This window comes from Nilaparvata lugens, chromosome 6 (genome assembly GCF_014356525.2).
Source record: "Nilaparvata lugens isolate BPH chromosome 6, ASM1435652v1, whole genome shotgun sequence".
NCBI lineage: Eukaryota > Metazoa > Arthropoda > Insecta > Hemiptera > Delphacidae > Nilaparvata > Nilaparvata lugens.
In genome coordinates this window covers 55738354-55758273 of record NC_052509.1, presented here as the reverse complement: position 1 = coordinate 55758273, position 19920 = coordinate 55738354, and the positions used below count along the sequence as shown (strand labels likewise).

General features: G+C 35.0%; 1 protein-coding gene across 3 annotated transcripts in view; it reads left to right on the top strand.

The window, feature by feature from the left end:
• The window catches only part of LOC111062208 (gamma-aminobutyric acid type B receptor subunit 2-like), a 623739-nt gene that overhangs the window by 497560 nt on the left and 106259 nt on the right, over nt 1-19920 (top strand). For all 3 annotated transcript variants that reach the window (XM_039431291.1, XM_039431289.1, XM_039431292.1), the window contains exon 7: nt 1810-1984. In XM_039431291.1, coding sequence (XP_039287225.1) covers nt 1810-1984 — 175 coding nt within the window. The remainder of the gene's footprint in view (nt 1-1809; nt 1985-19920) is intronic.

Sequence of the window (19920 nt, the reverse complement as noted above, 5' to 3'; positions counted from 1 at the left end):
AATAAAGCAGCTGCATAATTCACTGAAGAATAGAATGTGAAGTGAATAATCAAATGAAGAATAATTAGGAGGTCAGTGGATAGAATTAAATAAATTGATAAATGTATTAACTCTCTACTCAAAGAGAGTGTTCAATAATGTGAGCTTGTGAGAGAAGGATTAGAGAAACTGTCAAAGTTCTAGCCTGAGAGTAACGGACCAATGACAGAGCAAGTCACGCCTCCAATCTTCCCCTTCTCTCTTCTGATTGGTAAATTGGATTGGAAGTCCCTCTGTTGTTGGTCTCAGCTGTACGATAGCGCTATCTGCTTTGCCGAATGATAGACAAGGATAGCAACATCAATATCAAATTCTGCAATTATAACGTGGACCTCACTATAGGAAAATACGAAGATGATAAAAATATGATAGACAGGGATATAGTGAGGTCCACATTATAATGACAGTATTTAATCAACTTTGGTTTTGCTATCCTTGTCTATCATTCGACAAAGCCGGTGGTACTATCCTTTTCTAGGTCCACAACGATACCAATTATGTTTTTGACAGTGTTGAAATATAATTAATTATTGCAGAGAATCGGCATCGCTATTCTTCTATCTTTATCCACTGCATCACCAATGTTCAACCTCATTCTTGACAAAGCTAGTATGAATAAGAAGCTGTGGGAAAGAATGTCTTGACTGAACCAGGCTCGGACTCTGATACTGCTATGTGGGAACCCAGTATGACATTGTTTATTTATCATTTATTCAACATTTTTTATCTGCTTCATGAATTTATACTGGAGTTTTCGTTAATATAATGAATGTTTAAGTTTTATTTGCAGTCAAGGCATGGTGGATCACAAGTACCTTATATTGTGAATTCATCCTGTGCTTTTGATGAGAACTGGTGAATCAATTGAACCTCTTTTGTTTTTCTTTGTTGCTCTTTCAAATTATTATTCAATTGTAGTTCTGATGAAAACTGTTGAATCTGATTTTGTTTAATTTCCAGTAAAAGCGTGGTGAATCACAAATACCTTATTTTGTGAACTTTTTCTGTAATTTTAATGAGAACTGGTGAATCTGATAGACCTTTTTCGTTTGTTTTGCTATTCCTTTAAACTATTACTGTAATTCTAATGACTGTTAAGTTTAATGAATGTTTGTTGTTAAATTTTCAGTAAAGGCGTATCGAATCACAAATACCTCATCTTGTGAACTTATTCTGTGATTTTAATGAGAACTGTTGAATCAGATAGACCTTTTTCGTTTGTTTTGCGATTCCTTTAAACTATCACTGTAATTCTAATGACTGTTGAATCTAATGAATGTTTTTTGTATAATTTCCAGTCAAGGCATGATGAATCACAAGTACCTTATCATGCGAACTTATTCTGTGATTTAAATAAGAACTATTGAATCAAATGACCCTTTCTTGTTTGTTTTTTCTGTTCTTCATACTATTATTGTAATTCTGAAGAAAACTTTTAAATCTGATGACTATGTTCTTGTTTGATTTCCAGTCAAGGCAATATGAATGTTTGTTGTCGAAATTACCTCATCATGTGGAATTATTGTGTGATGCTAGTTTGAATTTCTCAATCAAATGAATAAAATGTTTGTTTGATTTGCAGTCAGGACATGATAAGTCGCAAGTACCTTATCATGTTAAATTATTTTGTGATTCTTCTGTAAACTGTTGAATCTAATGTATGTTTTTGTTTGATTTCCAGCCAAGGCATGGTGGGTCTAGAGTACCTGATCATGTTAAATTATTTTGTGAAAACTGCTAAATCTAATGAATGTTTTTGTTTGATTGCAGCCAAGGCATGGTGGGTCGAAAGTACCAGTGGCTGATTATGGGAACTTATGGCGAAAAGTGGTGGAGCGAGGAAGCTCCCTGTGACACCACAGAGCTGACCGCTGCGCTGGAAGGGTGCATACTCACAGATCTGCTCCCATTGGCGACCACTGGTGACGTCACCGTCTCGGGCTTTGTAAGTCAGCACACATTATGTTTTTCACAACGTTTCTATCAAATCACACCTATTCCTTGTCCATCTGTAACAGTGGAATTAATTAATGCAATTTTCAGCTACGTCCCGGTACGCTAGAAACCTGAAAATTTTCAGGATAGGTCGAAATTTATTCTTTGGAAAGCAATCTCTCATATCTTTTCTCGAATTGAGTTGATTCTTCGTCCTTGTTCAGGATAACAGTAAATAATTGGAGATGTGTGAGAAAGAAATTTTAGTCCCAAGCTCGGAAGCCGGCCCATAATGTATTTGTGAAGGTGCGTACAGATATACGCGCCGCGAACATGAGCATTTTACTTTTAATCAGCTGATTATATCTGTATTTTTACAGAAACGGTAAGATACAGATAAAGAAAGCTTGGCATCAGCTGATTAAAAGTGAATTGCTCATGTTCGTGGCGCGTAAATCTGTACGCACCTTAAAGTTCAACCCAATCTAGTAGAATAGGATAAAGACAGAGAAATAGTATGTCTGAACATCAATGTGTGTGTAAATGGCTTATTTGGATTGAAATGACGCAGCGATTGACCACTTCCCATTTTGCTGGAGACTTGAGAGGTTCGGAATATGTCAGAAACCGATGACAATACGTTCTTCTCTCATCTTTATCATGATACAATCCCAGTGTGATTGTTTTCCATTCGTTTTCATTTTTCAAAATTATTCAGTTATGAGTGATCTTCATGAGTGAAATCAAATGATAAGAATGTTTTATTACTCATAATTATACTCAAGGGAAACTCAGAGAAAGGAAATAGATATATTTTTGTGTAGTTGAGGAGTTGATATTGTGGTAATTATTCATATTGAATGAAAAAGACTAAGAAATTGTCAAAAAACCACAAATTTATTGATACTTAGAAAGACCGGATTCGGTTATTACACCATTGTCAATCTCTGAGAAACTAAAACAATGGAGGTGTTTTATCTTGGTTTTAGTTTTTCAGAGATTGACAATGGTGTAATAACCGAAACCGGTCTTTCTAAGTATCAATAAATCTGTGGTTTTTTGACAATTTCTTAGTCTTTTTCATTCAAATAGATATATTTGGAAACTACAAGAAAGACACATTTTTCTGTCGACTAAAAAAAAAATGATTTTTTTCTCCCACTATGGGCCGGTTTCCGAGCTCGGGATTCAGCTATGTTCTAGACTTAAAACAGCTGGAGTCAGAAAATTGACTTTCCGAAACGGGGCATAGTCGCAGTAAATAGTCGCAGCAAAATAATGTCTATTTTCTCATTTCTATAATTATTGGAAACTTTGCAACTTTTTCCTTGACAAAATGAAACATTCCTAAATAATTCAAAAAGGCTGAAACTCTTCACTATTTCATCTTCATTTTATTTTGTGTTCAATTTCATAGTTTTTCGAAATCCTATTATATTAAGCGAGTAACTTCTGTATTTTTATATCTGACTATTTATTTTTATATCCGGTTATTTATGTTCAACAGATCTCGAAAACGGCTCTAACGATTTTCACGAAATTTTGAACATAGTAGGTTTATGATGTAAAAATTCGATTGCTCCAGGTCTCATCCCTGGGAAAACTCGTTGAAGGACATGAAATAGTTATTTGTATGTCTAGAGTGTAAAGTACCACTTTTTCTCCCTGAGGAAAAAAGTTTGAAGCCCGAGGCGAAGCCGAGGGCAACAATTTTCCTGAGGTAGAAAAAGTATTTTTTGCTCGTGAAGTACACAACATTTTTCCTCCATCTACATTTTTTTATAGAAACTGCAAATCAAATCATTCTAATAACTTACGTATTGGTGACAATATTTCCTAACAACATAACCTAAAATCTAAAACCTAAAAACCGGTCGTCTGATTGGCATTGCCGATTGCGCTATCTATCGGCCAAAGTTGTAACAATTATATCAGCTGGGCAGACTACCAAAAATGGCTGACTCCAGATCACGCGGTTCAGATTTGAATTGCAGATCAAAAATATTTGTTGGCTGGTATTTTGAATAGAATAAAATATTTTTAATATTGTATACATTTTTATCGTCTACTAATATTAAGAATATAATATCATACAAACATATATTTCATGAGTTGATCAAATTTCTGGTTGTGGTATTGAATTCAGTTGACTCAATGACAGACACCTCTATCACGCTTTCTCATCTGAGCTTAGACCATCTAACCTACTAAAATGTGTGTTTTTAAAATAGAGATGCTTCCCATGTTATTTAAATGGAGTCACTTTCCCTCCCTAGGGAGTTTTTCTGTTTTTTACTACCGAGAGCGAAAAAGTGACACTTTAGTATCATGTTTCAGGGAGTGAAGTAAGTACTTTAGACAGTAGGTGGAGGAAAAATATAATCCATTCTTGAAAAAACAGATGATAATTTCGTCGTCTATCGATAACAGAAGATGCGTGTGTCTGAGTGGGAGATCAGCTGTGTAATCAATTATTAGCTTACCGTATCTTGCAAGAAATCTAGAAATTTTTATCGACTCGATCAAAATAATCTGATTTGTTGATATGAGATCTAAGATCAGTTCTAAGTGATTATTGAGTGTTATTTCTTTTACAGATGTGATTAAATGGAGAATGCATTTATTCAAATGCCAATTAATATGTAGTTATTATTTAACGAAAATCCTAAATAAATGCTGTAAATCATCCCGAAGACTTCTGCTACTGCAGACATTGACAACAGGGTTAACAGCTAGATGGAAATTCGATGAGAACCACAATCCAAAAATTATTTGCCAGCCCGGGAATCGAACCCGGTACCCCTCAAATGAGCGCTGCTATCCAGAGATTGTCAGTTTGGTGTAAGGGTAAGCATTCCTGACTAGCAATTGGGAGGTACCGGGTTCGATTCCCGGGCTAGCAAATAATTTTTGGATAGTAGTTCTCATCGAATTTCCATCTAGCTGTTAACCCTGTTGTCAATGTCTGCAGTAGCAGAAGTCTTCGGGGTGATTTACAGCATTTATTTAGGATTTTTGATAAATAATAATTGTTATTCAATTTGGTATGTAAACAATCTAAATTAGAACTTTTTTTTCAAATATTTTGACTGAGAATTTGACCTGAATTCAAGTGTATGGAACATAACCAACTTTTTGGAATATTAATATTATATAAATTAAAATTCGGGGAGGAAACAGTTTCGGGCTGTGTCTGTTAGTCCTTCCCCAATCATTCTTAAGAATTGAGTTCTCAATCAATGAGCGAAGCTCGGTGCCCCAATATTTTAATTCAAACGTGACTTCCACCATGACTGTGTCTACGCCCCGTCTCGGAAAGCCAATTCTCTGACTCCAGCTGTTTTTAAAGTCTAGAACTTAGCTGAATCCCGAACTCGGGAACCGGCCCTAAATATCTTTCTGGACTACCCATCTATTATTATATATCCATAGTGTTTACACTTTTTAGTACTCTGCTGCCTATCGTTCACTATGAACTCCTTTTCGTCTGAACTCTAAAGAGTTCGAACTCCCTACAAGCTGAGCATAGGAATGCTGCGGTATTCAAAAGCAGAGCAATCACTCAGCAACAACAATGTCTTTGACAATGGCTGAGCTTACACACTACATTTGCCAAAATAAATGAGTTGTCTGAACTTTTCGCGTACAACGAGCAAACTTTCAAACGAGATGTGCAGTTGTAGTTGGTTTTTTTTTTCTCTCAAAAGAAAATTTCAGTCAAATGACATCGGCATCGCCCACTCACTGCTTCTTCCTCTTCTAAATTTTCCGCGTCTCCTCTTTTCCATCTTCTTTTACATTATTTTGGTTGGTTAGTGATGTATTTACTTCCCTGTCTTTGCTTCCTTTGCTCTACCTTAATCTCCTACTCACATCCTCTATCACTATATACTTTTCTCTTATTCTGCTCTTCTCATTATCATCATCATTTATTCATATCTTCTGCTCCCTCTTTATCTTCTTTTTTCTCTTCTTGCATCTCCCTCTCTATCTTCTTCTTCTTCTTCTTCTTCTTCTTCTTCTTCTTCTTCTTCTTCTTCTTCTTCTTCTTCTTCTTCTTCTTCTTCTTCTTCTTCTTCTTCTTCTTCTTCTTCTTCTTCTTCTTCTTCTTCTTCTTCTTCTTCTTTCTTCTTCTTCTTCTTCTTCTTCTATCTTGCTCTGTTCTCTCCACTCCAATCTGCTCCTTCGTCTGCTTTTTCTTTACCCCAACTCTATTCCATATCACTTTCTCCCTTCCCCTTTTCTTCTTCTTCTTCTTCTTCTTCTTCTTCTTCTCCTCCTCCTCCTTCTTCTTCTTCTCCTTTTATTATTCTATCTTGCTCTGTTCTTCACACTCCAACCTCCTCCTTCGTCTGATTTTTCTTTACCCCAACTTTATTCTATATCACTTTCTCCCTTCCCCTCAATTCCTCCCTACCCCTTTCTCACCATCTTTTCATCTTTCTCCTCCTAATTTTAACGCTTCAAGATGCTTCTGATGTTTTCTTTTCTCATTTCGTCGGATCACATTTTCAGTTTGCTTCATTATTTCCCATTCTTTTCCTTCTCTAACACAGTACATCTTGACTTTTCATATGTTTCTCTCATTCATTTTGACGTCCTTCTCCTCTCTCATTCTCTCTCTCTCTCTCTCTATCTCTCTTACCTTCTCACCTTAGGGTTGTGTGTTTGATTGATTGATTAAGTACTTTATTTAAGGAGATTACAATATAATTATGGTTGATTGATTGATTGAGTACTTTATTTATGTATATTACAGTATATAGTCTACTGGCTTATACACTTATATACAATAGCTAACAATACAGCAAAATTATAGATGAATTTACATAACATAGACTAAGAAAATAATTATTGAATTGTATATGATATGAAAAAGCAATTTGTAATATAATAACTATAGATAATTATATTGTTATGTATCTACATAAATTGGCGGAGCTTTGGACATATCAATGTCCATTCTTCGGAAAGAATATTAAAAATATCCTCCCCACTAACTCTCCCTGGGCAGAGAGGACCAGGAATCCTAAGTCCGCCCTAATAAAGTCATATAATCAATCGATCAATCAATCACCTTCTCTTTTTTCTTTACTAGTTTCCACTTCTTCCTTTATTCATTGATAAGCTGTCTATCCCTCTTTCACTCCTTCTCCCCCTTTCAATTATTCTTAACTCACTGAATCTTCTCCTTTCTATTTTTCTTCTCTCTGTTCTCATTCCCTTCTCCCATTCATTCACTCTATTTATCCCTCTCATTAGTCTTGTATCATTTTTGTATTATCTTCAAAAGTGAGGTCCACATCATAATTATAGCAGTATATGTGATTAGAAATGGTGTTGCTATCCTTGTCCATCATGGTATAAAGCAGATGACGCTATCCTCACCATCTCACATCTACTTTCTTACTCACAAACTTTTTCCTGCCTATTACTTATCTTTCCTGTCTTTTCAAGTACGCTGGACAGAGAGAGGGTGACAAATAATACCAGTTCAAGGGGTTAAAACAAAGACAGATAAAGGGAGACATAGAAACAGATCAAGTGAGACAGAAAAGGACAGATGAAGGGGGATAGACAAAGATAAAGGAGGACATAAAAACAGATCAAGTGAGACAGAAAAGGACAGATGAAGGTGGATGGACAAAGAGAAAGGAGGACATAAAACAGATCAAGTGAAACAGAAAAATACAGATGAGAACGAATAAAAGTGGATTCAGGTTCAGATTCAGATTCAGATTCCTTTATTCATGTGTTTAACAGAACATAATTCAACTTACGTTCTAGCGTTAAAAATAAAAACTAGTAGCGGTAAAATGACATGGTGAATCATATTAAACTGATGAGTTCTACAATAATATTGAGCAAGAATAATGATGAAAAATGCAAAATTTAAGGTACTACTGTAATGTCTTCACATGAAACGGTGAAGTTTGGACCTTAAGAAGTCCATTCTCAGAGAGGGCATCAAGGATACCCTCCCCTTCAGCACTCAACCGTAAAAAAAGTTGAAAATTCAAACGAAATATTATGTCCAAGCGAGAAAAAATTAAGAAAAAAATCTCAATAAGTAAAACCAAATCATAGAAACGATAAATCATTCAGTTTAATCAATTAACAGAAAAGAGTAAATGATAATAAGGAAAAAATAAAGGAAAAGTCAATTCCCAATAATTAGAAAATCGATATGATATAATAATTGGAATAATGAGGGAGTGAAATTTATTATTAGAAATTGGAGAGATAGAGACAGATAGAAGGAGGACATAAAAACGATCAAGTGAGGCAGATAAAGACGGATGAAGAGGGACAAACAAAGTCAGATGGAAGGAGACCTAGGAACAGATCAAGTGAGACAGAAAAAGACAGTTAAGGACATATGAAGGAGGACAGACAAAGACAGATATCTCCACTTCAGCTGAGGTGTTTTGCAGCGTCTAACGACTCGCATTTCGCAATTCCTTTGATGTGGGTCGTGCGGCGCCTTCGAAAACTCCTCCAAAATTCTTCGTCAATCCGTGTTCTTTCTTCTTTTCTCACCCTGTAAACCACTACGAATTCCTCTTCTTGAAGAGGGAAATAATTTCGAGAAGTACAATCATTACGATGATCTTCTGAGAATTTCTCTTCTTTGAAAGGGAAATAATATTGAAGAGTTCAATCACTTCAATGATCTTCTGAGAATTTCTCTACTCGGGGAGGGAAATAATTATGAAAAGTACAATCAATTCAATGATTTTCTCAGAATTTCTCTTCTTGGGAGGGAAATAATATCGCAAAGTACAATCAATTTTATGATCTTCTAAGAATTTCTCTTCTTGAGGAAGGAAATAATTTTCAAGTGTACAACAATTCAATGATCTTCTAGGAATTTCTCTTCGTGGGAGGGGAATAATATCGCAAAGTACAATCAATTCAATGATCTTCTAAGAATTTCTCTTGTTAGAGATGGGAATAATATCTTAAAGTACAATCAATTTAATGATCTTCTAAGATTCCTCTTCTTGAGGGGGGAAATAATATTGTAGAGTACAATCAATCCGATGAACTTCTAAGAATTTCTCTTTTTTGAGGGGGGAATAATTTGGAAAAGTACCATCAATCCAATGATCTAAGAATTTCTGTTCTTGAGGAGGGAAATAATATAGCAAAGTACAATCAATACAACGATCTCTCAATAATTTCTCTTTTTAGAAAGAAAAATAATTATTTTGAAAAGTGAAATCAGCAGCAGTTCATGACAAATATGTTGAAATAATTATTACGTTTACTGCTTAAATTTGTTAATTAGTATTGCTGCTTCAAGATTCACTCTCACACGCGCATGTTTGTTTACATAGTCTCCGCTCCAAGAACTGACTTATAATTGAATTGACTTTCTATCCTCAATCACCAGTCTCTATCAATCAGTATTTTATGTCGATCCTATTTTTCACAGCACTATAAAAGAAGATACATTGATACATGAATGTTGTCATCTGTAGATCAACAATATAATTTACTTTTCAAGCTTATAGCACACTTTAACTATGTTGAAGTTAGAACACTTTGTTTTTAAGTGAATATTCATAAATGAACTCGATCCTATTTTTCACAGAATGATGAAAGACAATCCTATTATATCAAGCGAGCAATTTCTGTATTAATATATCAGGTTATTTCTGAATCTGGTTATTTCTGAATCTGGTTATTTTCATATCTGGTTATTCATGTTTAACGGATCTCGAAAACGGCTCTAACGATTTTCACGAAATTTGGAACATAGTATGTTTATTATATAGATTCGATTTCACTAGGTCTCATCCTTGGGAAAACTCGCTGAACGACATTAAAAGGATAATACTCATCCTTTTGGTTGAAACAGCTGCCGATAGTAAAAAAGAGAGTAAGCGAGTGAGTATGTGAAAAATCGGAATATCCCCGAAATTCGCATCCCCGAAATTCATAAGATGACGTAGAGCCAGCTGTGAAATACAAACACGATCATTTTAGAGAATTGTGTTCTGTTTATCAATAAATAAAAATAACGAGCGAAGCTCGGTGCCCCGATATTATATTATTACATGAATGTTGTCATCTGTAGATCAATAATGTAATTAATTTTCAAATGTATCACACTTTAACTCTCTTAAAGTTTGAGCACTTTGTGTTAAAGTGAATATTCAAATGAACTCACTTTCTGCATTGAGAAAATTCAACAGACTTTTTCAAGTATGATCATTCAGTGAAAATTCGCTCCAGTTTGTAGAATGCACAATAAAATTCACCAACAACACAGCTGGAAGTCAGTTGTAGTCAGACGGACGGTAGAAACAGTTCAACCGGAAATGTTAGCTGGTGAGATCATTCGGCAGCAACGCAAAATTCATCCGAGCTGAAGAAAGATGGAGATGTGGTTTCTGCTATGGTGGGTTTTCGTTGACGCTGAAGATGAGCTCGCCAGGGTGGATAGAAATTATTGTACCTGCGACAAGAGAAGGACTGTGCGCAAATGTTTATAGCGACAGACCAAGTGACAGGGCTCGTATGAGTTTCCCCCTCTCCTACTCACTCAAACTCTTTCACTCTCTTTCACTGTCACACTCTCTCTCTCACTGTCACACACTCTCTCTCACTCTCACACACTCTCCACCACACTGTTTCCTCTCCCTCACACTCTCTCACACTCTATCACTGTCACACATTCTCTCTCACACTCTCTCACTCTCCCTCTTACACTCTCTCACTCTCTTTCACAGTCACACACTCACTCTCATCCTCGCACTCTCTCACTCTCTCTCACTGTCACACACACTCTCTCACTCTCACAGTATCTCACTTTCTCTCACTGTTGCACACTCTCTCTCTCTCACTCTCACACACTCTCCACCTCACTCTTTCCTGTCCCTCAAACTCTCTCACTCTCGTTCACTGTCACACACTCTCTCTCACACTCTCTCACTCTCCCTCTTACACTCTCACACTCTCTTTCACAGTCACACACTCATTCTCATTCTCACACTCTCTCACTTTCTCTCACTGTCACTCAATCTCTCTCACTCTTACACTCTCACACTCTGTCACTTTCTCTTACTGTTAAACACACTCTCTCACTTTTTCTCTCTGTCACACACTCTCTCTCACTCTTACACTCTCTCAACCTCACACTTTCTCTTACTATCAAACACAATATCTCACTTTCTCCCACTCTCTCTCTCTCTCAGTCTCACATTTTCTCACTCTCTTTCTTTGTCAAACTCTCTCATTTTCTCTTATTGTCAAACACTCTTTCTCTGTCGCTCCCCATTTTCTCCCTCCCTCTCACCCTCTCTCTTTCTTTGGTAGAGTGTTACTGGGAAGGATATTTTTATTATTCTTTCCTAAGAATGGACATTGATATGTCCAAAGCTCCGCCAATTTATGCATTACAATATTATCTTATATAGTTATTCCAAATTGCTTTTTTTCATATCATTGTACAGTTCAATAATTATTTTCTTAGTTTATGTTATGTAAATTCATCTAAAACTTTGCTATATTGTAAGCTATTGTATAAGATAATGAGCCATTATATATTGTAATCTACATAAATGAAGTACTCAATCTATCAATCAATCAAACACTCTCTCACTCTTTCCTCTCTCTCACTCTCTTTCACTGTCTCACACTCTCTTTCTCTTTTACTCTCACAATCTCTCCTCTCTCTCTCACTCACTGTGAAACACTCTCTCTCCTCTCCTCTTTCTCTTACTCTTTCACTCTTTTCAAAATTCATCTATAATTTTGCTGTATTGTAAGCTATTGTATATACGTGTATAAGCCAGTTATATATTGTAATCTACATAAATAAAGTACTCAATCAATCAATCAATCTCTTTCATTCTCTCACACTCTCTTTCTTTCTCACTGTCACACTCTCTCCTCTCTTCCACTCTCTCTATCACTCTCTCTCTCTCACTGTCAAACACTCTCTTTCACTCGCACTGTCTCTCTCTCTCCTTTTCACTCTCACACTCTCTTTCACTGTCAAACACTCTCTCTCTCTCTCTCACTCTCTCTCTCCTTACTCTCACACTCTCTTTCACCGTCACACACTCTCTGTCTCTCTTCTCTCTCTCTCCTCTTTCTCTCCACTCGCTCTCTCACTCTCACATAGGGCGTGGGAGCTCTCTTTCTCCCTCTAAATACTACCCCCAAACATCAAGAGCCCTCACCTTCCATTTATGATCTGTGCTACATCTAGGGCAACCCTTACCTCTCTTCCCCTTCCTCACCCCCACGTTATTGCTTGTACTTGGACACAGACATTCACTAGAAAAGCGAGTGTTATTGCAGCCAGCTGGAACGCTTTTAAAATCGCGCCCCTCAGCAGTAAATTGTGAATTCTGGATGATAGGCTACAGTACATTTTTTCTTGTTTCTAATCGATTTGAAGAACAATTCGCAATTCTTTTCAGATTGGTGGCTGAGTTGAATATATGTTTGGGAGTATTTTTGGATATTCTCTATCGATACTGTGATTAGTTATTGTGTCTATTTTCTAATATTCTCCCTCGATTCTAATAATTCTGTGATCAGTTATTGTGTGAAAATCATGAAAAACTAAGAAATAACATGAAAAGAATAGAGATAACCCCATTATATTTCATTAGAGCAATATAACTTTCGAATGAAACAACTAGAACAAGGCCTAATATCTGGACCTTAAAAAAGACGATTAGTTAACATCAGTCTGATAAGATAAATAGTGTTTGAGGAGAATGAAGGCAATAGCTGAATTAAGTTTAATTTCGTGAACCAAATCAGAGATCATTTCAAAAAGATGGATCTACTGGAATTAATCAGGATTGAAAATAGTACAGCTTTTTTGCAACCGGCGCCAAGTACCTGATTGAATGATTACAAAAAATCAACAGCTGAGTCATAATTTTGACACAGTCCCACACACATGAACTCGCTCACTCACTTTCATCACCAACAGACGACGAAATAATTATTATCAGCTGTTTTTCCAAGGATGAATGATAATTATTCTTTAAATGTCCTTCAGCGAGTTTTTCCAGGGATGAGACCTAGTGCAATTGAATCTTTATATTATAAACTTACTATGTTCTGAATTTCGTGAGAATCGTTTGAGCCGTTTTCGAGATCCAGTGAAATACAAAGATATAAACATCTAAACATACAAACTTCTTGTATGAACATAACAAATTCTGAACTGATCCAAACTTGTATGAAAATACAAAATCCTGAACTGATTCAAACTTTAAAGTGAATCAGATCACCGTTGAAGAATGTACATCTTCTCAGCGCAACGAGATAACTGATGAGATTATGAGAGAATACTTTCTCCTACCAGAATATTGAGTGAATGCACACGTGTATTTTTCTTCAACCAAAGGCAATCCTCTGCATTCAAGCTTTCAAGCCAGCACTCCCGGTGATACCACCGAGCCAGCTTCGTCTCTAATATTCAATTTCGCATCTTGAATATATGTTTGCTCGTACTTTACTACGCTTTCCATCTACCTTATAAATCTGTTTCGAAATTCCCGCTGCTACTCATCTTCAAGGAATGGAGAGGATACTCTGAAATGTCTGAAAATGAATAAAACCTTATCTCAATTTTATCGCTAAGGTTGTTTTGGAAAGAAGTTCGTCTGCTATAGTGAGGTCCACGTTATAATGGCAGTGTTTGATTAGCGATGATATCGCTATCCTTGCTTTTCATTCAACGAAGCGGATAGCGCTATCTTTCTCTCCCTTTGCTCTGTTGCCAGATCGTCTTCCAACAATGTAGAATTAATAAATAGTTAACACAATATTCAATCTTAATTATGTTAATTCATTATGAAATCATTAAAAATATAATTTTTCTTCTTCTTCGTGTGCCGTCTCCATGGCGGAGGTTGGCTATCATGATGGCAATTTTCACCCTGCTTACAGCTGACTTGAAAAGGTCATTTGAGGTGCACTTGAACCATTCCTTTAAATTGCGCAACCAAGATATCCTTCTTCGCCCCACTGCCCTCCTACCTGTTATTTTGCCTTGCATAATGAGGTGCAATATTCCATACTTGTGACCTCTCATTATGTGACCCATGTACCTTAATTTGCGCTCCTTGATTTCACCAATGAGTTGCAGTTTCTTACCCATTCTCCTCAGAACCTCTTCATTTGTAACATGATCGGTGTATGAGATCCTCAGCATGATTTATTGCTTGATAAATAACAATGTGGAATCAATAAATAATTCACAAAATATTTCATCTTCATTATGAAAATTCATTAGTAAATTTCATTTAGTAAAAGTACGGGTAAAGTGAGAGTTCTGGAGAAAAGCTGGCTCAAAGCTGGAGAAAAGCTGCCCCCAAATCTACCCCAAATCTGATTCTTGGTTCTAACCTTGCCCAATCCAATGTAATCTGATCTAACCTAACCTAGCCATACCCCTAATCTCACAATAAACCTCAAATGAAGATTTCCCACTTTTTTGGAAAAAAAAAAACTAGATCCAGCTTTTTTTTATTTCTTGAATAACTAAGAAACCGTTAATTTTACAAAAAAATTACAGGAGTAACTTTTTCCAGTAAATCTAATAACGAATCCATTGACACCCCATTTGTCAAGATTGAACAGAAAATAAGGATCTCATGGGAAAACTAGATCCAGCTTTTTTCAATTTCTTCAATAACTAAGGAACCGTTAATTTGACAAAAAATCTACAGGAATAACTTTTTCCAGTAAATCTAATAACAAATCCATTGACACCCCATTTGTCAAGATTGAACAAAAAATGAGGATCTCATGAGAAAACTAGATCCAATAACTAAGAAACCGTTAATTTTACAAAAAAATTACAAGAATAACTTTTTCCAGTAAATCCATTTATCAAGATTGAACAGAAAATAAGGAAAAAGTAGATCCAATTTCTTGAATAACTAAGAATAATTTTTTTCAGTAAATCCATTATTTGTCAAGGGATCCTAACTCTGAAACTGAGCAACAAGCATTTTTTTGTTGAGACCCTTTCTTAAGCAAACCTCAGCACTAACCCCCCCCCCACAGGGTGGGGGGGTTGGGGGTCTTGACCCTCTGCCTTTAACCTGAACTAGTTGAAAACTCACCTCAGGTTTTATTGAGAAGAAAAAAATATATAATAAAAATGTATAAGAGAGAAGTCAAGTCGGATATATTACTTGTTGATCAGAGTGTACATCTTGATGAGAGTATTACCAAATATAAGTATATCACTCACACACCATATATTCAACAGACATTTAATTACAATGATGAAATTCGAATTAGTTTAAAACAAGAAGATATTTATACACTTCCAAGTAGAAGTTTTCTCATAATTGAAGGCGAAATCAAAGTGAAAGATGAGAATGATGTTGAAACCAAGGACTTATCACTTATCAATAATGGAGTTGCATACCTATTTGATGAAATCAGATATGAATTGGGAGGGGTTGAAGTTGATCGCACACGTAATGTAGGATTGACAACAATCATGAAAAACTATCTACGTCAATCAAAACTCAATGAAAAAATTATGGAGAATGCAGGATGGAAGTTGACTGGATGGAAAAATTTAGATAAATTCTGCTTTTGCATTCCTTTGGATATGTGGTTAGGTGTAATGGAAGACTATAGAAAAGTTCTATTAAATGTTTGTCAGGAAATTGTTCTATTAAGATCATCATCAGACTTAAATTGTATTGAATCAGAAACAGCAAAATCGGTGAAAATTGATATTACAAAACTACAATGGAAAGTACCCTACATACATGCTTCTGACACTGTTTGTCTTGATCTGCTGAGTTTAACACATAGTGATATACCAATTACCATTCCATTCAGGTCATGGGAATTGCATGAATTTCCACAATTACCTGAAACTACTAATCTTCAATGGACAGTTAAGACAACTTCAAATATATTGAAACCTAGATTCATTATTCTTGGATTACAAAAGGATAGGAAAAATGTTATAACTGCTAACAGGTCACATTTCGATTTCTGTAATCTGAACAATGTTAATCTCTATTCAAATGCTCAATCATTCCCCTATGAAAATATTGTTGGTAATAAACATTTATTGTATCACATGTTCTCTGAATTCCAAAATGAATACTATCCTTATAACAGCAGTACATCAATTGAGTATAAAACATTCGATGAATATGCACCATTGGTTGTTATAGACTGTAGTAAGCAAAATGAACTATTGAAATCTGGTGCAATAGACATAAAGTTGACATTGGAAACAACAAATAATTTCTCAGAAAAAACCAGTGCCTACTGTTTAAATCCTCTATGATAATGAGTTTGAATATTGTGGTGCTCTTCCTGGGGGAGTCACTCTCACCTCCAAGGATAGGACAACACACGTAGGATGATGTAATGCTGTATTTAAATGCCTCACGTTGGGCCGGCAAATCATGTGGTGCGTTTTTTAACGGCTTCACACATGTAGGGTGAATCTTGCACTGAGTCAATGGTGTAGTGGCTATGAATTTTGTAATTGCGTGCGTGGACGCTGAGTGAACACCAGACTGATTGACTCACTACAAGACTCAATACAATTGTCGGAATCGCGGGAGGCCTAAACGCTCGCTCACCCTTGATTCCTCTAATGACAAATTGTATAATGATGAAAATTTTTTATAAGTAGTGTAGCGATCGCTAAACACTGAATACGGATACCTTAAAATTATTACCTGTGAAGAATGAGCATACAAAATCATACAGGTCGAGCAAAAATTCCGATGTAGATAATTTACGGGACTGCGTCTCTAATAAGTTCTGAAGGATTAAAATACGGTATTTGAACCAAATATCGTTCAGAATATATTTCGAGAACAGAGTCTTGTCGGGTTTTAAGCTCTATTGTAGGAATTTATATGATCTATGGCTGCCACTGCTGTGCAATTGATGAGTTCGCTCCAAACTCGAGGTAGGTAACAGATAAAAGCTGATATATGAGCAGGTAAGGACAAAGAATAAATATCTCGATCTGACCCCACTCGCTACATCCACTTAGACCTGTTCCAATATCCAGCTTAATTCAATTATTTCAATGATCGTATTCGATCGGTTCTTGATGATATAGAACGTATCAGAAACAATAATTGACAGGCTTAAGAAATAATCGAACTCAGAAAGCGAATTAACAAAACTGAAATATATTACAATAAAATATGTAATCATACAGTGCAGATTCAGAATTTGATTTACAGGTTGATAATAATTTAGCATTAACAGAATAGTTAAAAATTTTCTTGTGCTTGCATGATACCATGCGTGATTCAACAGAATTTTACGATTGATAAAATTGAACAATTTTGAAAAAATAGTGAAAAAATGAATTATAAAATATTTTTAAAAATGCTCGGGGTCGTGGTTCAGGCAGCGGAGGATAGTTAATCAACTACAAATTCTTAGAAATTAATATGAATAAATTTTAAGCTCTTAATAACTAAAAGCGCTTGTCGGCGTGGCCAATAATTTAACGAAGAAAAATTTATGTTTTTCTGCACTGAAATATTTTCGAAGCGTAGATTGGGGCCCCTTATGACTTATAACTCACGTGAAATTCCTTGGTCGTCGTGGTTTTCTTCTTTAGATCAAAAATCGTTTGATCGGCGGCAATCCAGGCTTCGGTTTCAGCACGTGGGGAATTTTAATTTAAATATCTCCTTCACCGAATTAATTAAGGGATAATTTACTTTAAGCTTTTAAATTTATCGATTGATGAAAACAGAAATTTATAAATAACAAATAGATTGGCCTAAAATATCGGCTCACAAATAGAACATTTAAAATCGAACAAGAAATTTTACAAATAGGTCTTTGGTAACTATGAAAGAGATCTACACGGTAAGGATTTCAAAAGGGAAGTGCTGCTCTTTTCTCTAAGCTTTTAGGCTAGACCTTGCTTCTCGGAATCTCAATGTAATAATTTGCATAAAAATTTGCCATTGGTAGAACGCTTGTGACGTAAACATGACGTCAGTGGCAAGTAGTAGAATACAATTCCTTTAATTACAATAATAATTTAATTTGTATAATTCTTAAAACTGCTTAATCTTATAGACATAGTTCCTCTCATACAATGTACATGTGCTAGTGTAACTGATAAGGCAGGGTTGGTGTCTGATAATATATTAACATGTGTTGCTTTCAAACGATCACCGTCTTGGTGCTATTTCTATGCACTGTGATTGGCTTAGACCTGCCATAGAGGTTTAATTACCATGTGGTTCAGTTGAATTAAATTATTAATAAATTAATATTCTTGTACAATTTTTATTAGGTTTGAGATTATTATAATTAACTTCTGCCATTTTATCGATAATATAATTTCATGCTATGACCTATTTAGTTACAATAAGACCTGACGTATAATATAATTTCTTAAATAATAAATAATTTCAACAATAATACATACATTTTATTTTTTATTTTGAAATTCTTGATCCTTTATTGATAGTTTTGTAATTTTTAGGAATGATATTTTACCTTGCATGAGAACCGGTATGATATTTGACAATGCTTTGAATCAGTCAGCTGCGTTCGAACTGTTTTAAAAACATCTGATCGATAGTAAACAAGTGTAACCTACAAATCAGTGAGCAATTCGTAAATAATTTGTGCTTTATTCGCAAAATAATTATAATTTTATTGAATAATTTTCCTAGGAAAATATTCAGTACAGAACGGTACTCTTATCTAATATACAGTTATTGATAAGTAAGCTTTATCGCTCGGTCGCTAACTATTCCTTTAGCAAATTCTTTCATTTTAAAAGGTAATCACAATTTTTTCTCTCTTTTCATGAGATCTATTTGAAAAATTCATCACACAAAAGCCCCCAGGATATTTTAAATAGGTAATTGGGAGACGAGTCGAAACAATGACTATTTGAAAAATCCGATATTGTGATGAATACACTATTTCATCTCCTTACTTCTACGAAAACTCAACACTTAACACTGAAAACAATATATCGTGCACTTTTGGCTACGAAAAAATAAATAATTGATTGTTCCTTCCATTGGATACAATCGAAATACAATAATTAATGAGGTCTCTTTGGATCCTTCATTAAAACAACTCCACAACTTCCATTCACGGGTGGCTTATGAGCAGACCCATAACTATAACAACTATACAAGATTTCACATATTACTTCTTAAGATTTGAACAGTATTTGCAACAAATATAGATTTTCATCATTTTTTCATAGTTGTTACAGGTTTCGACTCTTTATTCTGGCTTTTACATAAATTGGGTGAGAGTGTGATTTTACTTCGGTGACTTGACAATCGTCTACCGTTTGACTCGAGCAATTTCTTATTTGCGCTTAGTACGTTGCGTACAAACAGGGTTACACTTGAAATGGCTTTCTTGATTTTTATCAATGTTGGTTACAAATATTAAGTCCTTAAGATTATATTTATCAATTTGAATTTCAATTCATGATCTTTTGATGCAACAGTAATAAATTTCACATTTGAAGGTAAGAATTTCATTTTCTTTTTAGCTTTTTTAGCAATACATTCATATATGACATAGAACATGCGCATTTCGTGCAAATTAACATAAATATATATTTTTGGTTGCGTTTTTGCTTATGATTTCACATTAAATAATATGTTACATTAATTAACTAACGATATTGCTTTGATTCCTATACATTGACTCTGTGATTTCGCACACATTGGTTGGTGGGACGAAGAAAATTATCGAACAGGCTTTGGTTCTGAATAGATTTTTTCTATCGATTCTGTATTTCAAGGTTATATTGACATATTTTTTCAAATAAACTTTGTTTATTTTCTTTCTTCCTATTCACTACTAATTTCATGTTATTTCTAATTTACAATTATTTTCCGTGGATAATATAATTCTTGTTTCTGTTTTTCAGTTGTGCAGATGATACCAGGCGATTGTTTCGATGAT